General features: G+C 43.1%; 1 protein-coding gene across 2 annotated transcripts in view; it reads right to left on the bottom strand.

Moving 5' to 3' along the window:
* LOC128710887 (neural-cadherin) overlaps nt 1–22,110 on the bottom strand; it is a 188,891-nt gene that overhangs the window by 119,645 nt on the left and 47,136 nt on the right. For both annotated transcript variants that reach the window (XM_053805742.1, XM_053805744.1), the window contains 2 exons: nt 11,990–12,172; nt 8,998–9,187 (listed from right to left, as the gene is read on the bottom strand). In XM_053805742.1, the coding sequence (XP_053661717.1) occupies nt 8,998–9,187; nt 11,990–12,172 (373 nt within the window). The remainder of the gene's footprint in view (nt 1–8,997; nt 9,188–11,989; nt 12,173–22,110) is intronic.

Below are 22,110 nucleotides of genomic sequence, written 5' to 3'. Positions count from 1 at the left end.
ATGTTACTGGAAAGCTTGAACCCAATGGTAAAAACTGATTGACTCAGTATACATGTTTGCTCGTATGTTAGTTTCTTGGGTAGAGAAGAAGAAAACAGAAGAGAGACAAACAGTAAAAGCTTCACTCCTTCCGGGAGTACGCCGTATAACTAAGGAACGTTTTTCTTGCAAATACTTGCCACGGAAGGCGTTTCGGTTGGGTTTAAAATACAAGGGAGGCGGAAAAAGTTTCCTTCGACAAACTGAATGGATCATTTCCCTACAGGCAACAAGGGCTAAGAAGCCGTACGACATACAGTAGGTTATGCTTCAACCACTTCCCATATTGTCACGGCTTGTGCTAAGGCCCCAACACCTCTTTACATCAGTGCCGTTAAAGGAATTGGCAGGTTTCTTGGAATTTCTTTTATTTTCCTTTCTGGAGCATCTTCCCTTCGTCCACTTGACTTAATTCTTTTCTATTTCAATTTCAACCTGTTCCCAGTATTCTCCGCGCGCTGGGACTTTACAGTTCGGGAACAAAAGGAAAACGAACAAAAATAAAAGACGAAAAATGTTTCTGGTGGAGATTTAGAAGCCTCAAACGAATTGTGTTTTGAAAAGACAGGATTTTCACCCGGACAAAATTTGGTGCAGTGCTGTGGTGGCGACGATGTGCCAAATACCGTCCACATCCCCGGTGGAATCACACAGGTCCGGTCCAGGAGCAGCTGGAACCGCTTGACATGCTGGATCGGAACAAACCCGGGACGGGCAATACCCAGTACCAGAAGCGACAGCATCAAAATCACCGAGGACAAGGGATGCCATCGCTATTTTCGGTAGTGTCCCATACGTTGCCATCACGATTGGAAGACAGTACCAGCAAAAAAAGCCCAAGATAAGATAACGAAAGGAAGAAAAACACGATAACCAGTCGAAATGCTGACACCCTAAAGGATACCGACGATGGGAGCCACGGTAATATCAAGACGCAAATTGAATTTGAATTCAGTCGTTCCGTGCAAAATGTCGCTCACTTTCAGCGTTCGTACTTGAGGCAGGCACCAACCGGGAGTGTGCCAGTTCTGTACATTTGTAACCAAAGCAAAAAGGAATGCCAACGCGACGCCTTGTGTTCGTGAAACGAAGTTCCGGTAGAAAGAGAGAGACTTTCTTACAACCGGGAAGAAACATTCGGTATCAACACTGTGAGTAGAGATTTTTGTCTACCTACATCTTCATACTGTTGTACTTTTTCGTATCTCATCACGCTTTACTTACTTTGCCATAAGCAATCTTTTCATTTCACTGAAAAAAAAGGAGTGAAACTCGCCCCCCAAAAAAGTATACTTCAGTAGAATTTGTAAGCTCTGCGATATCTAGCAGTGCATCACCAAATGGGAAGATGGCAAAACTGCCGATGGCGCCACATGTGTTCAAGTGCACAAGAACATTGTTTTACAAAGTCGTCATAAAATGCACCCACGTTCTTTTCGGTACCGGTTCTACATTGGCTGTGACGTAAATGCGAGTGTAACCTGTGCGTCGGAAGACACATTCGAAGACTTATCTATAAAATCTGCACATCTGATAGAGCAAAGCATCGCGTTTCGTTGCTATTTGTTACACCAGTCGGTGTTACCATCAAATACGCATGAGATTTATATGAGGATGGAGTTTTGAAAGGTGGAACGTGAGTGCTACCTTCCAACGCTCGACCTCGCGGACGATGCGCACTGATGGAGATATATTTAAAATTCATGATCAATTCGTTTCAAATTGCTATTCTTCTTGCACTATACTCCTAGAAAAAGGAACAATCTTCTCTCAAAACTGTGCTTGGGACATCATTGTCTTGAGGTAGTGCCTGAGACACGCGTTTTACTTCAACGAAGGTAATCAGCAAAAAGACCGCATCCGTGACACAGCCTTAATAAGAAAAAAAACGGTTAAGACATCATATCCATCCGCCACTCGGTACAGCAACAATCTGCTCCTGGACATACCCGTATTACACACCCACAGAGAACAAAATTCCCAAAAATCTATTCAATTTTCCTTCTAGCGAATGTATCTCGAACGTCCGGCCATCAAATTTCCGCCAAATAGCTTCACCGTTGACGGGAAATGAGCCCTGAGGGGGTCAGCTCGCGTTATATTCCCATTTTGGAAACTGTCGCCATCCGGAATGCGCACCAATCCATCAAATTCATTATCCATCAGATTGTAGACGGAAACGTGGCTTCGATTTTCGCGAACGTGAGCAGCAGAAAAATTCAATTACACATTTCGTACGCACAGAGCGGCATTCCGCAAACAAGATTTCTGCGGAAAGGAAACACAGCTTCCAAGTTCTGTTGCGAAGATGGGAATTGATTCGGGGAGAGATTGCAACGATTTGGAAACTCAGCAACGGTATCGGTACACGATGTCGAAATGTGTCGACTCCGGCCGGAGGCTAATGCAATTCTGATCGTTCCAACACGAAAAGATAGCATTGTCATCAAGAACAACACGAAGAGATAGAATGTAGGAAATTGAACGCTGAGGGAAGTTAACGATTGTAACAAACTGCTGCTACTGTTCACGAACGTGTTCCACAACTTCAACACAAATAAGTATCTCGGACATAAATCATCGTTTTGCCAAATTCTCTCAAAGAAGACGACGACATTTCTTTAAAGGAAGCTAATCCATCCATTTTTATATCTGCTTATTATTACGCGATTGTTCAGTGCTCCCTTTCTCAGCCACGTTCCAAATCCGCGCGGAATTTAATTCGCTTCAAGCCCAAGCCGAACAACACGGCAAACAGCATACGCAAGTCAACTGAGGTGGAATAATAACGCAAATAATAATTAAGATAATGAACTTCTTCCAGCTCATGTTGCACTGTGCAAGGGCGGATGGGATGAGTTTACGTGGATGCATTTGCATCTAAGGCGATGAGTGTCTATCCACACGGCTGAGTTCGCAGATCTGGCTCCCAGTGGACAGCTGGTCAACCATTAGCTGCCTGTTGATTGAACCAACCATTCGGCAAACAGTGTCCTCGTCAAGTCGTCAAACAGTGAAAGCACGCCAGCCACGCCCCTAGCAAAGTCACGCGTCTTACCATTTCGCACCAGCCACTTACGCTGGGTTGGGGCTCAGTGGCACTTCTTGGCACTGCTAGTTTGCTAGTTTTAGCGTCAGAGCAGGAAGTAATGATTGCGGGAAAATTGAAGTGAAACACTACCGTCGCAAGCCACCATAATGCGAAGCGAGCGTCTGAAAACCATCAGCCCACTATCATTTCCCAGCGCTAGCAAAGCACTATTACCCTTTTCGTGCAGCTGGAGGATGCATTAAACAGAAAAAATAGATAGAAAACCCCATCTGCACGAAACAACACGACAGATATTTGTTTTTAATATAAATGTAAATTTATTTTGCTGCTTCACTTCCTGGTTGCATGAGAGCCAACAGGCCGGTGGTGTGTGCACCGGGCACGAACGCGTGCGGTGCGCCGTGTTGTATTTGCGAAAACGCTGGTCCTTAGTTGGGGATAGAAAAGTGAGCACAGAGCGTGCGAAGCCGTGGTGCCGACCATGGCCGCCTAGTGAGAATTGCGGATGCTTCTAGACAAGCAACACCAATGGGGACGGTAGAAAAATATGAACATCGCACACCTTAACTGTAAACGAGCAATCCTTGGCGGTGCATACACACACACAGTAAGACGACTGCAATCACCCCAAATGCACAAGGTGAGTTTCATAACACCTGACAGTATGGATCATGCACCGGCAACACACCGGGATGCACGCTTGGCCATTCTCGAGAACGAGCGAATGGAGTTTATTCCCTTTTTTTTTGCTTTTTCAAAACCCAATCAAGCGACAACGATGCCAAAAGGAAACTCGACTCAAGAAAGCGATGCACCCAGCAAAACAAGCACCTTAAAATCATCATTTTCGCACCAACAGATTGTCCCCGTCAAAGTGATAAGTACGTAAAACGATTTGTTCGGGCCGATCCCACGAAACGAGGAGGAGGAGTTCCATTTATTTGGAACTCGAAAGCCGATATGTCAAAACGAGGTCCATCGTCGGTGAGTTTGTTTCCAGCAAAATACACTCTCAAGGAAATAATTAACTGTCAACGGGTAATGTTATTTACCACCTACGTTTAGTTCCTTACTAGAAAATCAACATCCTGCTGAACTGTACCCTCAATTGCATTGTTCTATTGCAAGTGGACACAGTGTGTAAGCCACGTACGGTGAGCACTATCATGTCCTGGAAAGTGGAACTGAAAATCTTCCCAATAGGAAAGGGAAGCTGAAATGTGCCATTAAAATGTGTTGCTCGTTTGTCATAGAAAAATATGGTCACCAGCAAATAAGCGAACACTGACAAACATAATTTTCGAAAGCAAAATGGTGTCCCGGAGCAGGGGATTCTTCTTTCTTTTTTTCTGGACAGAGATGTTTCAACCAAGGCATGGAAAAATGGTAAGTTGTATTTATGTCAAATTACATTTAGGACAAATTTTCACACATTTATCACCGGTTTTGAAAGATGCCTCTGATGTCCAATTCCGAACATTCAGTTAACCGAGTCGTTGGTTGAGCTAGAGATATGTTTGGCTGATGATAACATATTCTGGTTAATTTAAACAAAGCGCCAACGCACTGCACACGGGCAGAATTCTATTTTCCCATCAAAACAAATCAAATTCATGAAAATATGCACTGGCTCCATAGCAACACAAACAAAACCCCACCCCCATTTTCCATTTGGAGTTTCTCATAAATGAGTAAATTTCATCACTACGATATCAAACCGCACCGTCAACTCCGGCGGACAGCACTATGTGACCTGTCATAGGAGAAATTGATTTATTTAGCCTCAAATTGAAATTCCGTCCCGTACTGCGAACAGGAGCCCGGGCGGCTACGGTGGACAGTTTTGTGCAGACGACGGGCCTCTACGTTCTGCACTCAGCTTGTGGTAGGTTGTGGAACAACATTTCAACGTAAATAAAAACCTGACCTCAAAATCCTAATCATAATAATTTATGCACCACTAACGGCCTGGAGCTTCAAAGACAAAGGCCATGCAACGATGCAACAGTGCTACATGCTAAAGCGAGACAGACAGCAACGTAACGGTTCGTTTATGCTGAAGTCAGATTCGTTCCACATGAACCGAATGATCGTCGATTTCAATATGATTCGGTTGGAAATCCGGCACAAAACTTTGTCCTTTCGTGGCACGATCGCTGGATCATCCCACAATAGAGCCGATACACGTAGTGTGCCAGACCACCGAGTACAAATGCGTTCAAGCTGCCGCTCTGATGGGAACAGATTTGTATGCATACGGTAGGAAAGTTTTATTATTTCACATGAAGTTAGAATAAATATAAAATGTGACCGACACTCGTGCATGCCGTTGGAAATTTGCCTCAAACATATATATGCAAAACGCTTTCATTTCTATTTGAGATTGTGAGCGGTGTAGTGGCTACGTCAGTATGAGGAAGACTGGTCACTTTTTTTTTTTTCTAATCTGAAAAATGCACTTTCAAATGGTTCAAAGCCACAAAGGCCACTGTTGCACTATGCTTAGCGTTTTGAAGAAAAAAAACTGTAACACCGAACAGTGCTTGGAAACTGTGGAACATAAGCTATAACTTTATTTTTGACTTTTATGCTTGCGGACGATGGTTTCTGTATCTGTCCACTCTATCTGGGATATGGACAGGATTTCGCACGGCGCTAGCACCTACACTAGGTGCTACACCTCGACACTGGCACAGAGGCAAGCATACAACCAGTACATTATCGTAAGACGAAAAGTTTAAAAGGGGCTATAACTATGATGAATCGGATGACGAAACTATAAGCCTGTGCTCTCTTCACTACGTGCTACTTGGTACACGGCGGCTTTCTTTGTGAACTGACCCTTAAAAGGTGCAAGCTGTTTATATGCGAAGTGCGTTATCTGCACAAAAACGGCAGGAAATATGCCGTGTGCGGGACTAAACAGATCGGCTCGTAAGGATTTCTTCCTGGGATCAAACAGAGCTGAAAGGAAACCAGGCACACGCAATAAAACGTGGCACCTCCTATCAACATGAGCTTCGCCTTCTCCCTCTCTTTAGTTATGGACGATGAAATAAGAGCTGTGTGACTGCATGGTTCCTGCATGTCTCGCCTTACCGTTCTGTGCGTGCTCATGCCATCATTGCTTTTGTTCATAAATTCGCCCGAATTAACAGTGCGAACCTTTGTCATTTATGAATAAAACAAACATACGTCGCAACCACGACGGTCTCCCCCATCACACCGTGGCAACTCCGGTGGATTGTCTTCCTGTTGCAACACACAACTGAAGGCCCAACGTGCTAGTACGATAGTAATAAACATGTTAAACATTATCATCCCCCTTAAGCCACACGCACGCATATGCTACTACCCGTCCCAAAGGCTGGTTTGTTTCAGCCTCCTCGGAACGCACATCTAGCCTTAGCTGCAATGCATGCAATGAACGTAGAATTTGATTTTGAGTGTTTGCCTTTCGGGGCATTGAGTACATGCAGAACCCCTGCTGTACGAAGGGTTGTATGAGCGACGGTGCATGACTGCAACTTTCGAATCTCAGCACGGATGAACTCTCGTACTCTCCGGCGCTTACGGAGTTTCTGCGATGCTTTAAGCCAACGGTACCTTTTCCCGTTTCGTTTAACGCAGAGCCACATACTCACCATAAACTTGGTACGATGTGACATAAAAGTTCCGAATTAAATTAAAGAGGGCTAGGACTAGCTTCCGGCAGACGGTCTCTGGTCAAAACCGGTGGTCCGCAGTTTGGTTCCATTTCCGGACCAATAGCACTGGTGTATGTGTGCGATCATCTTATAACTCTATTTTCAACCACCCTGCCTTCGGGGTAACAATACGACCAAGATGTGCGAGATACGAGGATGCTGCAGGACGCAGCAGCCATCACCTGAAGCAGTGGTTTTCGTGTGTAAGTGAGTTTATTTTAAAAGTTATTGGCTGCTCATAACACCTCACAACCGGTGGTAACCTATTTGCAGGGGAATCCTAACCGGACGACACCTCACCAGAATCCATTTCCGGTCCATCCGAAGGAGTGGTTTGTAATTTCGTCCCATCGCATCGCCCAGGACCCTAAACTATAAAACCCGACATTCAAGATTGGTCACTTTTCAAGGCTTTGTTGCATGGCGGAAAATCCTCCGAAGAGATTTGACCGGATGCAAGGTTGACCCTTTTGGATCCCTTTTGCCTACCGCAAAAATTCGGAGGGTTACATATTCTCACTACCCGTAAACCTTTACAAGGTTGGGCATGGTAAAAGGAGATATACACTGGAGAAAAAAAACTAATTTCAATCATCGTCACATCGTACTCAGTGGTCGAAAGGGACGTTGATAGGGGTTTAATGATTGACCGAAGTTCGCAATTTAACCTGCCATTTAATGGACGGATATGGGTAAGGTGCGACATGGTTACCGACCAACCGCAAGCCAACTGCTAAGCTCAGGTTAATGTCGTTTGTAATGTAAAATCTATTTCATTTGTGGTTCCACAAGCTTGTAGAAGATATCATAAAGTAAAGTACCCCAGTGATATCGGTGGGATTTTGCCTTTGTTGTGGGTAGACATTAATTCTCAACGGGATTGGAAGCTATGAAGTAGATAGTTGCAAAACAAAACTAACAAACTAAAAAAACTTCAAAAAAAAAACTAATACTATAAGCGTGTATTTCAACCATCACAATATAGAGGATAATTCCAAAAGGCTTGGAAAAAGATGAACACCCCTAAAAGATGAACATCCCTAAACGTTTTTTTATATGATTCAAAACACATTGAATATGATTTCTTCATTCAATTTACTTTACACCATATGCACTGAAATACTTAATAGTTAATATTACAGCTTGAATAAGGTTGTGTGTGATTGCAAGCACATTTGAAATAATACAGAAACAAACCATTCCAGGATTGAATTCTCACAATATAGCCCATCATCCAAATCATCAAAGCACATCCAATAAAATGGATAATTACAACATAATCCTCCTTAAAGAACTCTTTCCTAATTATCTCCCATTTCTAGTATCCTCCCGGAAGCACACGCGTCATTTATGAACAATTTTGCTACAAACGAAATATTACTTTCTATCAAGCGTAACAAAAAAGCCTCTAAAGTCCTTCAATATTAACAAATAGAAGGGGATCTGCACGCTCACCGACGTAACTTTTTCGTACGTGTGAAAAAAGAATGCCGCAGTTTAGGAAGATTTTAAAAATGTGGCTCGTTCAAGTACAAAAAAGGGTCTAGAATTTGTCCTCATTTTCCACCATTTTAATTTTTATTTTCACGATTGTAGCTCGACCGACTACTAGAGGGTTGCTTCCGGGTGTTTCCCTGCCGAAAAGCAAAGTTATTAATTTACAAGTAATGAATATTAAAAAGGGATCGTTAATTGCTTTTCCCCATTTCCGCAAACGCTCATTTTGCTCGCATTGTTGCGCGAAAGGGTCACATTTTAACTTTTTTATTACTCTTCGAGCGAGGAACGCTGGCCTGCTGTAATGCATTCACTTTTTCTAAAACCTTGTACAGTTGAAGGCTAATAGTTTTACGAGTAGATTTTTTTTATATCAAAATATCTGCCAGCACGTGCGTGCATTGGAATTCCAGCGCTATTATCCTTTATTTAACACGTGCCTATGACGGAATGCAGACATATTCATGAGAAAAACGTGTTAACATTCGTAAAAAAGCAGGAGCATCAAGTAAATCTTCTTTTTATGTTGCATATCCAACGCTGAAGGTTGCTTTTTGTGAAATAATCAATACAACAACACGAACCCAACCATGACGTGCTCATACGAAACGATTCACCATGAAAAATACTCTGCAACCCTCAAAACCGAAACGAACAGAACGAAATACGAAAAACACACAAGCACTGTACGTCAAGACTCACCTGAATTGGGCTGCTGATTGCTATTAGGCCGGGCGGATGGAGCACCGTCACGTGCTTCGACTTCCAGAGCGTAGGCACCCTGTTTCTCACGATCGAACACAACTTTGGTGAATATTTCACCGCTTTGCAGGTTGATTTCGAAGAAATCTTTTCCCTCGTTTCGGGGCGAATCGACGATATAGTAGTATACCTGCAATTAAACCAAAATGCATGAGTTGCCGGCCAAGCGGGAGTAGGGGAATATACAAAGCAATTAGCATTAATCGTTGCATACGGCGGATTGCACTACGTTTTAACCACCAACTCAACATCAGTTGCGGCAGCGCAATTACAGCATCGATCGAACGCAATGGTACGATAAGGAGCATTTTCGCTGAACGCTAGAAGCATTTCCCTGAATTTCTTCTCATCCGGGACAAACCTTCCCTGGAATTGTTGCCACGTGTACCTAGCCAACACATTCACTTACATAGAAGCGACACAAAAACCAACTACCAAACATAGTACACCAAAAGCAACGACGCTTTCAGAGCAGTAATCTCGGCCTCATTAGCATCCTTTTGCCTGCAAGCCCCGATCATCGTACAACTTTCGGCTTCATTCTAATTAGAAAACATCGAACCTTTTTATAATTGAATCCCTTGGCCCAAGGTTGGTTCGCCATCTCTCGAACCTTAAACCTGCTATATTCGTAGCCAGAGATAACCGGACAGTCAAACGGTGAAGAATACAGTTCGTGATACAATTGCCGTAAAGGAGTTGCGTTCCGTGCGGATCTTTGCAACAATTACCGAGACGATCCTCGAGGGTGCAATTAAAAATTTTAAATCGACAAGTTTTGCATCTTAATTCACACGAACAGCACATTACTCTTTTGCGCCAACACTCCCAAAAGGAAATCTAATGAACCGAGTGTAACACTTGGTTGAAAAAGGATCATAAATGGCAAATGCCAAGAGTTCATTAACACCCGGGTAGATTGGTTAGTGATTTTTTCTAATGATGATAGCCGGTAAAGCGAATGGACCTTAGAAAAGAAAGGTGCGGATCGTTTTGAAACGTTGAAAATTAAATAAAAAAAAACAGTATGGCGACAATATTCAATTTCATGAACCTTTCAATTAATCACACGAATAAGTTAAATGATGCAAAGTATCTGAATAAATGATGAACACTTACATTTAACAAAAAAAAAGACTAAATATGATTTTCAACACATATCAAATCATAATTTAATATTATTCTAACATTCTACAACGAGTCCACTGTAAATAATTTCAATCATTTCGAGAAAATTAAACAAAAAATAAATGGAATAAATAGCTTCTTTTGTGTTACAGTAAACATAAAAACGTTACGTATCGAAATATAAAGCTATTACTTTAACGAAACAAATGCGGAAAAGCAAAAACAACCAACTCAGCCACTTTCACACATCCGGCCGGATGTATAAGCTATCGCTACATTTTCTTACCCCTTTTATAAAATATCAAGCCGAGTGGCACAAAAAAACATACACTCACACGACCACATACTTTCATCTTGAACAAATATTGGAACCCTCCAATCCACGACACGCACTGTGCAAGTTTTGCCTACCACCGGCTTATCTGATCATCTTTTGGTTTTCGTGGTGCAGAAAAAAGTTCCGATGCCCCGGGTAGAGGAATAATCTCTTTCCTTTGCCGATGAGCAGCACCGGAAAAGCGGCTGCTGAGAAAATGAATATTTCATAATCCTTATATCGGGGAAGCAAAAAGTGAATGACCGGTGAAATGGAAAAGCCAAAGCTTTGGAGAAGGGATCGATGCTGACATGGTGATGGGGTTGATTGAGGCTATGCGGTCAGTCGAACCAAACCCGGGTGTGTGTGTTTATACGTGTATATGTACGTGTGTTTATACGATTGCACTGGAGCCAACAAATGTCGACTTGAGTTGTACACAGTTCATAAACACGCCCGTTCTCGATCCTCCTAACAGATGAACAAGAAATCGACTCACAGCTGAAGGAAAAAACACTAAAATCTCCTACAGTATTCCACTCCAGGAAAACCCATCCCATGCCGTCTTTACGTAGCTGCAATGCCTACAAAAAGGGACGAAAAACAAAAACCACAACCCAATGCCAATTCTCCGAATCTCGGATCAAATTCGCCGCCTGCATTATCATGAAACAACATCCATTTTTCGGCCTGCTTCCTACGAAACATCCTCCCACACAATGTACCGAAACGAAAGATACTAAACCGGTTCCGACATCTTCCACCGAACGAATCGGAATTCAAGATTAAATAATCAAATGGAAAGTTATTTGCGATAAAATTCTTCTGTTCATTCGATTCGGTTGTTTCCGCGAGTCGGCAACCGCAGCGACAATGCTAAGCTGATGTCACCAAGACCGCGAGTCTACACTGTGCGATGACGCCACGCAGGATATTTCTACGGAAGGCAACCGCCAAGAAGAATAAAGCGTTCGTCTTGCTGTGGTGAGCCGCACGTCACGTTACAGTTTTTGGTCACCAAAATATACTAAATACTTTGGTCAACAAATCACGCTAAATAAGCTACCTGTTATGCAGCTAAATATAAAGAATTGTGAGGTTAACTTTACGTTCCAAATGAAAGATGTGATTTGAGGTTTTTCTTAACTTTTTAAATACTTCGCGAGATCTGGGCTTTACGTACCGAACGGTAGCGAAACAAAAAGATTTGTGGATAGTGCTTCTGCGATTTTCTGCAAAACGCTTTTTAGGGATGGTGGTCGCGTGAATGTTCCCGCTCACTGTTAGCATTCTATCGAATCGCATCGTAAATGGATGGATGAGACGTGATTAAATTTCACGTCGAAACGCTGAGCACCGCAACGCGAAAACAAAACAAATACAAAACCATCCATTGCCATTCCCTTTATTCGCTAGTTCTCTTGGATTCGATCCGATGCTTTTCATTCATGCTTTCCACCATGCATTCGGCAGCCACACACTACTCACCTGATTGTTCGGGAAGGTACCGTCCTTATCGATTGCATTCACCTGTGTCACTTTCGTACCGATCGGTTCACCCTCGAGCACGGTTTCCTGTTCACGTTCGGTAAACAACGGTATTTCGTCGTTTACATCCTCTAATTGTATGTAAACAGTTGCTTCCGATGCAAGTTGCTGGGCCCCGTTGTTCTGCAATGCCGGCGACAGTTGTTGACGGACGGAGGATGTGCGGAAGACATCAATGGGACACGAACCCCGCAATGATACACCGATGATGATGATGATTATGTTGAATGTTGAGGTTGTTTTAATATTTTTTGCCCCATCACAGGTACAGGTTTGCAGAACAACACACAACGGCATGAAAAAATAAGGAAAAACAAAATCGTTAGTATACCAGCCAGGAGTCAGATTGTCAGTCAACCATAAAGGTAGCCGAAAGAAGTGAAGGATGAAGCAAAATGAGCATTAATTTGATGATGTTCGACATAAATTTTAAATTTTATACCGTGCCAGCACACACACACGCCGGGCGTATGGATTTTTGCTTCTTCCGAGCGGTTGTACATTGATCTGTGTGTGTGTGAGTGTGTGTGTGTGTGTGTGTGTGTGTGTGTGTGTGTGTGTGTGTGTGTTGTGTGCTCTGGCGTAAGGTAAACAAATATACAAACCCCTGTGTGCTTCTGTGAATAAAGCTGGTGCATGGAGGGTTTACCACGACAAAACTGAATATGGAGGTTCCCTCATACTTATTGTTTGGTATGCAAATTTTTTGCTCGAATTCCTGCCGTTTGTGATGAGAATAATAAGACAAAGCTGCATTTATAATCTTTTCCATGCACAGCGCAATGAAACCAGACTGAACTTTCAATCACGTTATTTTGTTGGAAGAATATTTGTCTGGCAGCGAGACAGTGCACGGCACGCCGATCAGGATTGCTTCATTTCTATTGCGATAGCATGTTTTGGTTGGTTAACGATAGCAATTACATTTATTCGTTTTTAGGGCCATTCCATGCCTTTTATGCAATTGTTCGTGACATCAAAGCGTCGAAGCTAGGTACTAACTTTTGAAATTACTTGCAATCATTTTTATGGGTTCGTCGCTATTTTATGTATGCATGGATGCGTGTGCATAATGTCTAATGATGATTCCAGAAATAACGCGTCTTTGCATGCGCAGCAGCACTAACTTGGCTGGATGCTTTTTACTTTTAAAAATAGCAATTACTCTAACTCAGACATTCAAAACAGCCACAATTTCTAACTCTTCTAATGCACAACACTAGCAATAGATTACTTTAACCTGAAATGACCCAGCCGATAGCCTTCGCAGGATTGTTTGCCTGCAAAACGTTAAATAAGCTTCGGCGGGTGTCATCTATCTTCCACACAATCTGCTTCCTGCCGAACAGCGCACCATAAATACATTAAGGAACTTTGGCAAGCGTTTTTGTTTTATGAACGCCATAACGAAAAATCTTTCCCACCGCATCCAAGACTGCTCGGACCCAATCGCGCATACATCTGTGTGTGTTTCGCTCACGATGCCACTGTGCAGAGCCGCTAAACTTTCGCAATCACCAAGCAGCACGCGATACCCGCGTACATTCCAAACAATTTGATCCTATTAAAACTGCCATCAAAAGTGTTTGAAGCTTTTAATCGCTCTTTAAAAACGGTTTCCCCTCCAAAAAAAACAAACAACTATTCCCCCCAGGGGAGACTTTCTTGGGAATGGTTGCACGTTGTGGCGCGTTTCAATTGAAACAAAGACATAACTTTTCCCGTTTGTGCAGGCGGCGACGATATTGTTGAGCTAGCGCCGGAAAATGGAGACGCCTGGTGGCTTTTAAAATCGATCATTTCACTCATTTTACGAACTCATCGCCGTGGATTCCAGCGTCCATTTACTATCAATCATGGCAATCGCCTTCCAAACCTAGAGTCCCCAGTGAGCGATAAACCTTAGGTAGCGAGGGTCCAAGGTGCGGCAACGAAAGAAATTAAATTACATTACATCCAGCGAGAGACACTAACGAACGGCGCTAGCTAGTAAAGCTCCCGATGCAGCAGATAGCATTGCGCTATTTAGTTATGTTCTTCTGCCAACTTTTTGCAACTATCCAAGATTCGCAACGTTAAGGATCCTTGCAAATGGAACTTTGTCTGCATTCGACTACGTCAGCAAACCTGCTTGCACTAACACACACACTGTAAAAGCACATAGAATCACTGCCACTACTTCGTAAATGCTGCAACAGGATGCTGATACAAAATGATGCAGATAAACAAGTTAAGTAATCATCCTTTTGGTTAACATGATTTCTATGCACTGCTGAGGGGAAACTGTAAGCTCAGTGTCTTACACGACACTCACTCCTTCCTGCCAAGGCTTTCACCTATGGCATATTTTACATTAGTTTCTCTACCTCTACCAGACAACCGAAGCAGTAGGTACAAACATCGATGAAATGCTCGATATTACACACAAAATTGCCTGCAGTGTTCTTATCTCAAGATCATCCTAGCTTCCGGTAACTAGTATGCACGTCTAGACGAATACTCGTAAGATATTCAACTTCACCCATATCTTGGCTCAACAACCAACCCTCCCTTTCCTCTCTCCCCGAGGGTATGGCTCATACTTGCTCGTACACATTATGCTTCCTCACTCTCGTACGGTTTACTGCATAATCGGAGATGACCCAGTTCCGACCGGGAGCATAATCTATCATCGAACCAGCCACTAGCCAACCATTCTGCATACCGAAGAGGGCACTGCCAGGGACAGGTTTTCTTCACCCAACGCAAGAAAAACGATGGCTGAGTGTGCCCTGCTTGCAATGTCCCGCTTTTCCTTTGGAACTTTCCACTACAGAAAAAATGGCACTGTACTTAGGAACATTAATGCGCCGCTACTCTAATGACCGGCTAGCATCATCAGTGACGCTAACGGTAAGCAACACGAAGCAGACCGCCAATTTATCGTATAATTTTGTCCTTTATTATAATAAAAGATTGTTTTGCTAGCAAAAATGGCCAATCATTTTTAATGCTATTATCTTAGCGGTGCTCACTGCTCGATGGTTTCGCTTAGCATCATCCACGTGATGCAGAGACTGCTAAGGCATCTATTCTCCTTATTTGCTTTTACTATGATTTAGATGCTTTATTGAGCTCATTCTTCTCATTTTATCCAGTTGGAAAGATCTTTACACGATGCACTTGTTACATCATCAAATGAAAATGTGGACCCCATAGTGTGAAAACCTCCTAGAAAACAGACAAATTAATGTCCTGCGTAAGCATCATCTGCTTGGCACAACTTCAAACAATACAATTTCTCAATCTACAACCAATATTCATATTATATTTCTACTCTTTGTTTCACTACACTAAGACCGTTTGGCGATGAACTGGTCGGTAATGAATCGGATTAAAACACCTTTTATACGATGTAGAATCATTTCCCAACCAGTGAGCACTTCAATAATCCGGCACAAAAGACAATTCCGTAGCACGAGATGGTACAAAATGTACACGTTCACCATGGCCCCGTAAGCCGCTTAACTACGCCCCATAATTATTCTCGCAACAATATCCTTCCGTTCATTACACTCAAGGTGGCTGGCACCGAAAATGGAGACGAAAAAATGGAACACCGAAAAAAAAACGCACAATCTCGCCGATCTGCGAAACAAGAAGAGCTCATTAACAACGTTCTACGCTTCGGTTACATGATGCCCAATTAGAACTATCGTGGTACTGACACAATTCTTATTCAATGCTTACAAATGCAAAACGTGGCTGCAGCACTGCGACACGACGGAAACTTCACGCGCTAACAATAAATGGAAGCTTAAATTTTGTTCTACATTTCTCTCCTATTGTTCCCATTACATGGGAGTTCTGGGAGGGCACGTCTAGAAGCGCATCGAGAAATTGTGTCATTTTATTTATTCTCCTTTCGGAACCCGTTTTGGGGGAAGGTGGTTTGCCGTGCCACAAAATTAACACTTTCGGTCGTGTGGGACTGCATCAAAGAATTTGTCGTTCTCTTGTGGCCCTCAGCTGTATCAACTCCATGGCGTTCCCAATTCCACGATACCTTTAGCCTTTGTCTGCTCGGTATCCCTTCACGCAAGAGAATACCATATTATCGCTCCAACATCATCGTCATCATCAACGCCTTGCTTCTCTAGAGGCATTCGACTCACAGACAGCTGCTACGACTGGCTTTCCACTTGCCCTATCTACATCAACTATTTCTCTCCCTCGATCTCACTCGCTCCCACTCTCACGCACTCTGCCGGTCTGGCGCTCTACAGTTTTCCATCTCCCCGTAAAGCTTTGGAGATAAATAGATTATAGCTTCCGGAATATCTATGTCGCCCGATTTCGTATTAATTTATGAAAATGTAATTTATATGCAAATTTTCCCACTCGCACAGTCGTGACAAAAGTGCATTCAATGGATTATTATTAGATTGCATTAGATGGAGCGGGACTGCCTTTGGGATATATCGCTGACTCGCTCGTGCCGATGCTCGATGTGCTTTTGCCGCTGTTGCCCGCACAATCGAAATGCCACCGCCAGTGTTAAGATGGGTGCGTGTCTGGAAGGTTGCCACAACACGATTCGACCACCACCACCCTAGAGGCGGAACCACAATAAGCAGATCGTGGTTCACCTCCAATTCTCACGCGTCGGTGGCGGATATAATCCACTTGGCGACAACCCATTGATGAGGGTGAAGGGCTTATGGTTTTGTACTCGAGGGCCATCAAATCATCAACCGGCTAATTCCAACAAGCCGGGGTCGTCCGGTTGGCGCAGGATTTGCAACTGTGTACATGTTTTGTTGGTGAAACAAAAAACAATGCAAATAAAACACAAATCTGTTCAGAGCAACGTGTTCTCGTTGTTGATATTAAAGCCATCGGGGTGTGAACAACGGAATCAGGGGAAATAGATATGATAGCTTTTGATTGCAGCGATCCAAAAATATGCGGTGTACTTCAGAAATATGAAAAATTCAACCTCAAAACTGCACTGCTTGATATGCTTTTGTGAGCATTGATCTTTTAGCAATTTAGATTTCTTCACTACTACTGTCCGTGTCTGGCTTCTAGTTAGATTTCCGGAGTACACGCTACCTGCCTACAGCAGTAGGCGATTCGAGCGGAAGGAAAAACTGTTTGTCGTGTTGGCATACTTCACGGCAATCAGGTGGGGGGAGGGGGTCTGAACATTTTCCTCAAGCGCCTTTTGGCCGTAGGAATGCTGTAAAACCACAACCGTCCGGGGCGACTCTATGTACTTGGATGGAAAGATAAAGTACTTCTCATCATCATAATCACCACACCTTTAAAAGAGTAAGCTTTACGGGACGGAAATATGCGAATGGACGACAATGTCGTCCGGGATGGGGTTGGAGTATTTTCTCGACCTGACTAGCCCCATTCTGTGATACACCGTGGAATGGCACTGCCGGTAATGATTCTTTGTTTCCAGAACGTACTGCATTACGAAGTGTTGAAGGGGTACCGGACAGGATTGGGAAATTGTGTAACGTCACCCAACCGCAGGTGTTCATAATTTGCTGCTTCATTCATCAAGGTCTTGACTGAGCCTTCATGTATGAGTATGTGTGGTACACAGTACGGCAGTACGAGGGTTAATGGATCACCTTCACCGCAGGTTAGTGCAGTGACATTTACGGTTGCACAAGGGGACCTGATTTTTGCTATTTACCCGTGAGCGAGTGTTGCATTTTTGGCGAAAAATATCGTTCAAGCTGTAGTAAATAAGTACCAAGGTCTGCATTAGAGATATTGCACAAAAAAAAATTAAAAATATCTTCTAGGAATCAAAAGACCCATTGGGACTGATATTGACATGTTTTCATCCTTTAATGGAACAAACTGCAAATATGTCCACTTTAAATATCTATATGATGATCATGAAATCAAAAACGATCAAAAATCCAAACGACATTACTAGCATTCCAAATTCTAATTAAAAAAAAAATGAATACTTAAATTTATGCACGGTATTTACGGCACTTTTATTACTAGTCAAACGATGAAGCCCGTAATAGTGCACTCCGTTTAGAAAATGGATAACAATACATCTTCATCGTCTTTTCTTCTATTTTTCTGCCCTCGGCACACTACAGGCCAGCTCTAGTGTGGCCTGTTTGCGTCCACAATAAACAGCTGAACAATATCTTCCCACATGTTACAGCGCAGATTTCATCGGTAAAAACTTTCCGTTACTAGAGCGCACGTGGAGATGCATGTCGTCCCTGGTATGTGTGGCATGTTTTTTAAAGGTACAAAAGCAAGCCACCCGGTACCATTGTTTCTGTCACTTTATATGCTTCTTCAGGGTAGCATTCGCTGTCATATGTTCAGTGCGAGATATATATCGCTTCTATTTCACTGCCATTTCATTTGAACCACCACGACCCCATTTGCCTGTGGATGTCGCGTTGCGGTTGAGCAGATTTTTATGTTTCGTACCATAACACGCTCCCCCTTTCTTCCCTCTTATGCCTATTCCAACATTTCCCCGGGTATGGGGAACGGAATTCCGGGGTCACTTTTTTTTGTTTGCTGCGTTGAAGCAAACAGCGCTGTTTATCGTACTTTTTGGCAAACAGGGAAGAAAGCAGGGGCCAAACAAGGTGTAGGATCCCCGAGTCGGTGAAAAGTTTTAACAGTCAACATACTGAAACGACATACCAAACAATCCCCTCCCAACCCACATACAAGAGGTAATGGTTCACTTTTCCTGCTGCTAATGGAGTAACTTTTCATAGAATACCACAAATCAATTTTGTAAAATTACTCCCCAGCGACATCAGCGTCGACCGCAAATATTTGTGCCTGTTCGGAGGCTTTTAGCCGTGCAGACACAGTGCGCGAACAACAGTCGTACGGGATTTTGGTACACACCTATAACAACATCCCGCACGATGGTTCCATTAGCACAGGCAAATGTTGGTTGGGAAGTTTAAAATTTAAAAGAAAAGCAACATCCCAGCCAACTTCCAAATTTCGGAGCTAATCAAAACTTAATCACAAACCCAACGGTGGCAAATTAATGAAACGCTTTGGTAAATTCGTTTTTTGGTCCACATTGGGGTGGCGGTGAAGATTGAAATAGGAGGCGCGCATACAAATAAAGAGTAAAATCTTCCCCTCGCGCCTCTTTCCGTGTGCCAGTTTCAGAACAGTTCGGCGCGTTCACCATTCCAAATGTGGAATAAACGCCGGCAAAAGCGGGCGAAACACGATTTGTTTAATCGCAAACGGATTTAATGCTACATTAATCTTTGCACTCGTTGCGTCTCCACCGAAGAGTATCCACCTACTCTCATGTTCGGTCCTTCCTTAACTCTGCTACCGGGAAGGGAAAACGATTTCCCAAACCTTACTCCAAATAAAAAAAAAAAACACACACAACACTGTCTTTGCTTCGGTCGGATTCCAATGTCTCCATTTTTCATTCACGAGAGGCAATATGATTTCATTTCCGCTTGATCTGCTCCTTTTTTCGGCTTGTCCTCCGTTTTGGTGGCTTTCGTTGTCCTCCTTCGAAGGGACCGATGGGAGAAGGGGGATAACCTTCAAAGGGAGAAATTTTTACGCCTAAAATCATTTGCAGCCGAGCGTGGCTTTCTTATTATGATTGTGTTGGCACTTTGCGCCACCACAAGCACTACCGCAAAATTGGTGCGAATTCGGGCGAGGGAAGCTCGCTGCTGCTTCATCATGTTTGCTTTTCCGGCACGCTTTTGTGCATGCTCTGCCATTTTACCTTTGTTTGTTGTGCTTTTTTTTGTTTTGTTTTGCACGCAAAAAGCATAAATCTGTTTCACGCTTGTGAAATCATTTTAATAAATTATGCCCCAAATAGTACAACAGGGTACACATGCATATTTATAGCTATGAAAGTTTCGTAATTAATAATCAATTTATTTCCGAAACCGCAAAATATACACACACAATGGCAACAGTGTTGGCGCGCCACACTCGATGGGAAAAAGTATATCTTTTCCGCGTGGAAAGCGAACTAGAGGAGCTTCCGCTTTTCATTAAGAAATTAAAAAAAACCGCGCACAAAATGATTGGATGAACGGTTTTATACTGCGTTAAATTCTGAATCCAATTTTCTGCTCGTCCATCGCTCATTTAACACAAACTTCTCGGCTGAACGGGAAAACGTTTTGCAAAATTCGGGGCAAATCATTTACTTCCGTTTACGGCCAACACTCTCGCTCTCATTTGCTCTCAATTTATTCAATGTACCAACTTTGTGATCCCGCGTTCGATGTTTATCGAGCGCATAAAGCATAAAAAAGCCGAGAAGCGAAAAACGCTGAGAGAGATTGTTATTAAAACAAACTAATTATCTGATCTGCTCGGTACAATAGAAAAAATGGATACGATATGAAATGAAGGATCTGATGGTGAAAAGCCAAAGAAATAAACACAGAACACATCGAAAGAAAATATCGCTTCATTTAAGCAAGCTGCAAGTGCGCTGCACAGCTGTACCACGGACAGAACAGCAAAGTTGGCAGGAAAAATCGACCGTCTGTCTGCAGCAAAATTTAAGCAAACGACATCCGTTATGCTCGCTACGGATCTGCAGCCCTAATTAAAAGTTTCTGCACAAATCCATGTGCCCGCTACACAGATGGAACCGATTTTTCCGTACGAAAAGTACCAGCGAAAACTCGACGAACGAACTTTTTCTTTGCACCAATCCGGCTGCATACGCTACCAACATCCTTATCCAACACATTCACTCGCTGATCGTATCAATTTCGGGTGAAAGAAAAGGGGACGAGGGCAACACAACTTGAATCGTTCATACTTCTCACGAATTAAACACGTCTTTATCGGTAGAACTTTCCGTTCGCCGAGCTGCTCCAACCAATCGGGGCAAATCAACTTCAGCGGAAAGGCGATCATTCTTGGATGGTAGAACCAGATCAAAAAGAAGCGTAAAAAATACCAAGATCTTGACACTAGTTTCATCCTTCGACCTCGGGAGCGTTAAGTGTACTTGTGCTGGGCACGAGTGTCCAATGTGAAGCGGACGAATATCGCCTACAGAAGACCGGTGGAAATGGGTAAAAATGATTTTTATACGATATGAAGCAGAAAGCAGTCTTCACTCTCACCTGCCCGTCGATACCGATTTTTGTTCCCCTCGAGATGGCCATAACAACTATCGCGTGGGTACAGTTTATGGTTCAAGCGTGGGTAAGTTGTTCAAGAAAGCACTCGAACCGATTTTCGGAGTAGCAAAAAGCAACTGTAGCCTAACCGACCGAAATAGACGGAGGCACACACAGAAGAAAAAAAACCAAAATCGACTCTATTCCATTCGTGTTGTTTGCTTCCAAAAAGTTGCTTCCATTTCCAATTCGCAAAAGGATTTCGCAAAAAAGGAAATCACAGAAGTCATTGATTTCTTTTTCCTTCTGCCACGAACTACAGCAAATTGAGAGAACTAGGAGCAGTGATGCCTGAAAGCACCCGAAGGGTATTTGTTGAAGGTGTGAGTTTTTTCTCCTTCTCTCTCTCTCTCTCTCTCTCTCTCTCTCTCTGTCTCTCTCACACACACTCATTCTCTATCCAAGCAAATTCAGCGTGGACAGGGTAGAAACGAAATCCAAACAATAACTACTCCTAACATGCAACCCGAAAGTGCAGTTCTAACTCTGCTTTACGCCAAGCGCGCGGTGCTGGCTAGCATACTCTCCTTTCCTTTCGCGGCTTTGCAAGCAGGCACAATGGCGACATCCGTCCAATCTGCCACATCCGGTTCTTCAAACATCTTCCACAAGTGCTCTGCCCGCATCGGTTCCACCAACGGTCGTAAACGTACAAAATAGGCCTGGAACTCATTCGAGCGCATTCGAATCGGGCGCGAATCCCATTACGGAACAGGGCGGAAATTTTCAACTAGGCACGTTCCGACCATTGCGTTTGATTTCTCCACGTTCAGTACTTTTTTTAACAATCGTGATACGCTTTTGCTAGCTGGGCCGGAGAAACTTTCACAAATATAACGCTTATTTCAAAATAAATTCTTTTTGAGCTTT

The sequence above is a fragment of the Anopheles marshallii genome, chromosome 3, assembly GCF_943734725.1.
Source record: "Anopheles marshallii chromosome 3, idAnoMarsDA_429_01, whole genome shotgun sequence".
Lineage (NCBI taxonomy): Eukaryota > Metazoa > Arthropoda > Insecta > Diptera > Culicidae > Anopheles > Anopheles marshallii.
This window is presented reverse-complemented; position numbering and strand designations above follow the sequence as displayed.